The 4624-nt window shown below is 22.9% G+C and overlaps 1 protein-coding gene across 1 annotated transcript; it reads left to right on the forward strand.

Moving 5' to 3' along the window:
* The first annotated feature begins 2444 nt into the window (after positions 1-2444).
* On the forward strand, positions 2445-3461 carry LOC127130658 (zinc finger protein 8). The gene has a single exon (XM_051059629.1). The coding sequence runs from the start codon at positions 2445-2447 to the stop codon at positions 3429-3431; it is 987 nt and encodes a 328-aa protein (XP_050915586.1). The 3' UTR covers positions 3432-3461.
* The last annotated feature ends 1163 nt before the right edge of the window (positions 3462-4624 follow it).

Raw genomic sequence — 4624 nt, forward strand, 5'->3', positions numbered from 1 at the left:
TTATTTTAGAATTCTAAGAAAAATTATTTTTAAGAAAAACATAATTTAGATTACTAAATATTAGCTTATTCTAAAAAAATTAAAAAATATAATAATATTATAAAGCTAACTAAGTGCCATAGTGTTAGTTCGACATATTAGACGAGGATATCACATCACATGTGCAAAAATGAAGAAGGACTAATATATTTCTGCATTTTAAATAGAGGGAAAAAAAATTAAAAATACTTAAATAGAAGATAAGAATACATTTAAGCCTTTAACTTTTTATTCTCTTTACTTTGTTTTTAAATTTAAAACATAAATTAAAAAACAAAAACAAGAAGCAGAAATATAATGGACAATATTAACAATTTGATAATATATATTGATTTTTTGTTTGTTTGAAGGAGACATGGAATTGCTGATGATGGGACTTTAATTTTATCTTAATAATTTATTTTTAAATATTTATATATTTTTAGTTGTATCATACTTTGATTGAATAAATTGAAATGAGTCAATTTTCGGCATAGTCGTAATGTCCTTCTATTACTTTGTTTTCTTTTTTTATAGTAAATTAAATGTTTTAAAATGTAAATTCAATTTTAAATTAATTATTTTTTTTCTTTTTTTTCAAAAATAATTAATCATTCACAATTAAATATTTATAAATATTTTGGGGTTGCTGTTATGGATATATTTTTCCTTAACTCAATTATTCTCTCTACCGGCTCATTAATAAATAAATAATTTTTTAAATATTAATTACATTTAATAATTAAAAATAGTTAATTTCGTTTGATATTTTTAAATAAATAAAAAATGTAAATGTAAATGTAAATTTGATTGTTGAAAACTTATTTGGTGAAATAAAAATTACACTAATTTAAAGATATTTAAGGGATATAACAATATGAGGAATATTAACGAATGCTCCAAATATATTTTTTAAGAATTTAAAAATGTAAGATTTTTTTATAATATATATATTTAATACATTAAAAAATATAATTTTTTCATTTAAAATTTTTAAAGACTCAAAGTTCTGAGTATCATTAATGATCCTCCAATTGAATTTTATTTCTTATTCTCTTTTTAATAAATTTATAAACCTTTATTTTGATTTATATTTTTATAACTTTTTTAACACGTCCAATATTTGTATTGTTACTTTCAATAATGAGAGTAAGGATCGGACTCTTAACCTATCTATTACTCTATTCGATATCTCACTCCATATCTACTAAGTTATCTTTATCATATCCTCAAATTTGATCATTATTATTTTAACTTTAAATAAAAATAATTGAAATATGAATTGTTGCAACATCATTTTCTATTCAAAATAATCAATAGATAAATAAAAATTTGGTCAATTCAACGATATTTTAAAATATAAATATCTAGTTAGATAGAAACAATTATCTATTTTAAATTAAAATATTAATTTTTCCTTAAATAGTTTAATTTCAATTTCAATTCAATTCAACTTTCTCAAATAGAAAGTCAAACTGAAATCTTAGTGAAAATATAAAATTATTTAATGAGATGAGAGCTTATTAATATTATAGTGTTCATGACTATTCATACTAAATAAAAATCTTCTTAACGGCTAGTTTCAAGAGTAAAAAGGAAATTAGTTTTTTAAAAGGATAAACATATTTTTGAATACATTAAAAGATAATTAATATTGTAATATACTATTTCATATTTATTTTAGGATTACATTAATAATTTTAAATAACTATTTACTATTTTTTACTTATGACTGAATTGACTAAGAAAATTCTAAAACTTGTAAAAATTAAAAATATAGATCACAGTCCAAAAAAAGTTCTTAGAAATGCAAAAGTAGCATCAGTAAATATGCTTTTATTGCACTGTTTCAGTTACTCTAATAGACTTGATCCTATCAATAAATAAGAGGAGAGTTTGAATTATGAAACGACACTTCTTTTACAATAACAAATTTTTTTATATATCTTTATTTAATATAATTAATGAAAAAGAATTAAATTAACTTTGACAATAATTTTGTAATAATATAACATTCATTAAATATATATTTAGTATATAATATAATTCAAACGAAAATATCTTTGTTAGATCGGATATTTTCTTATTGTGTCTCAAATTTGAATCTAATGTATTTCACTTTAAGTATATAAATTTAAAATTTAATTTTTTATTTAGTTTATGGATCTAAAATAAATATATATCGTATTAAAAAGAAAAAAACATGTGATTGTTCAAACATGACCTTAATAAATAATGTATTTTCTTTAAAAGTTTTCTTTCTTGTTGACCATAGAATTAAGTCATTTTAATGATTTTTTTTTCTTCTATAAACACTTAAGGTAGTTTATCGGAGGATAAATACTCTTCACTAGCAATTATCAAACCACACAAACTTGTCTATTCATTAAAAAGTTTAAAATCTTTTATTTGGTGATTTTGGAAAAATGTCCGAAAGAATCTCTATCGGAAATGCTGAAGATAAAATGTCAAAGTGCAAAATGATTGAAGAACCAGAGGCATCACTAAGGAGGGAATCAAAGAATGTAATAACATTCTCTGAAGTTGACTATGAGAAGGGCAAAATGGTAGAAGTGGCAGAGTCAAAAGTGAATAAAGAACTCAAGGTAATAACATCATTCATTCAATCTAAAGATTTAATTACTCTAACACTTAGGAGAAACACTAACTCAACTTCCAATCTCTTACAGAAAGATGAATATTCAAGTTCATCGCAAAATATTATTGCTGAAGTTGTACCTGAACAGGAAGTGAAAGAATTTCCTTGTCTTTTTTGTAACAAGAAATTTTCAAATTCACAAGCTCTTGGGGGACACCAAAACGCTCATAAGCGTGAACGTGATCTCAAAAAAATTGAGCAAAAAAGAAAAGAGGAAGAAATGGATTCCAGCATAAATCATAGATCTAATTTTTCACACCCTTATCCTTATTCAGACCCTACTCACTATCAAGGATATCCTTATTTTTATGACAACTTGCAACATCCAGTTGGCACTCAAATGAACAATGTCACGCCTTCTTTGTTTGGTTCTCCGTTTGGTGGTTATGGAGGGATGTATATGCCAAATACACCTTCCTCACCACCTCCATTTTTCATGCAAGTTTCAAAGCCACCACTCACACCACCATGCCTAGGGATGACTAGTTTTTTGGGTAGAAATCAAACTCCTGCACTGTCAATTTCTCAAAGGCCAAACACTATGGAATTCAGACTTTCTAGTCAAGTTAATCAGACTTCTCCATCGGGTGAGGATGCAGAAAGAAACTCAGATGCTAAATTTCTTTCTCATTATCTTCCAATAAAAACTCGTGATTTTATTGGAGGAAGTCAACTTCTAGCTGAAGTCAATGTATCTTCATCATCAACAACTGAATCAACATCAGAGGAACTCGACTTGGGTCTCAAACTTTAAGATTTTGTGTCTATCTAAACAAAGTACATTAGGCTCATAATGTGACATCATGCTTTCATGATCATTTTATTGTTTGATTTATCTTTTGTTGCTTTGGTTTATTTTTTTTTCTGCATCTTAATGTACTTTGTTTCATGAATGAATAAAATCTATATTTTATTTATTAATATTAATAATTTTAATTATCAAGCAGATTGATTATTATGGTCTTTGTGAAATCATTCATCACTTATCCAAAAAATCTATATGTGAATTTCATAAATAAAGAATCAAATTTTTTCAATAAATCCTAAATTATTTTTGAATGAAACATAATTTTAGGACTAAGTTGCAAGGATTGTAGTAGTAAGATGAATAATCAAATTATGTAACTCTTGAATTGTTAGATTCAATGTTTATGATATATAAATTATCTTAAGTAAAAAAATATTTAAATAATTAAATAGTTTAATATATGTAATTGAGATGTATAAATATTGACACTATATAATACAAAATCGTTTAAGATTTTAATTCTGATTATCTTTTTTTAATAATATGGAGAATTAAAATGCTATGAAAGTAATTTACCACTTAACTAACAAATTTTGGACTTCAAAGACACTTTAATCATATCAAATGGTTATAAGTTTTCTTTTTATTTGTTCATAATGTTTTGTTTTCTTTATATATATATATATATATATATATATATATATATATATATATATATATATATATATATATATATATATATATATATATATATATATATATATATATATATATATATATATATAATTGAATTTAATTGTCGATTCGCAAAATCTATATCAGATAAATCTTAAAGGGTTATACGAGTATAGTTTGTTCCATAGCTTCTAGATTAATATATGAAATATAAAAATATTTTGTTGACACTTATAATTTGGGGTGTTTTCTTAGTCTTTTGTGAAAAAAGAATTAAAGATAATTAATAATGGGATTTGAATTGTTTAAATGATAATCATAATAAATAGACAATATGACTATGAAAAGAAGCATTATGGACATTTTTATTAAAATTTAAATTCTCTTATATTTAGTTATTTCTTTTTACTAATTTCAACGGAAAAAAACACATTTCCATAAAAAAAATTATTGTTGTTAATTTTGTTAAAAATATAATTAATTTATATCTTGGTTCTAATAATAATTTATTTTGTATAATTTAT

Source organism: Lathyrus oleraceus, chromosome 3 (genome assembly GCF_024323335.1).
Source record: "Lathyrus oleraceus cultivar Zhongwan6 chromosome 3, CAAS_Psat_ZW6_1.0, whole genome shotgun sequence".
NCBI lineage: Eukaryota > Viridiplantae > Streptophyta > Magnoliopsida > Fabales > Fabaceae > Lathyrus > Lathyrus oleraceus.

Coding starts and splice junctions, on each gene's coding strand:
- LOC127130658 (XM_051059629.1), top strand. CDS start 2,445: ATGTCCGAAAGAATCTCTATCGGAAATGCTGAAGATAAAATGTCAAAG.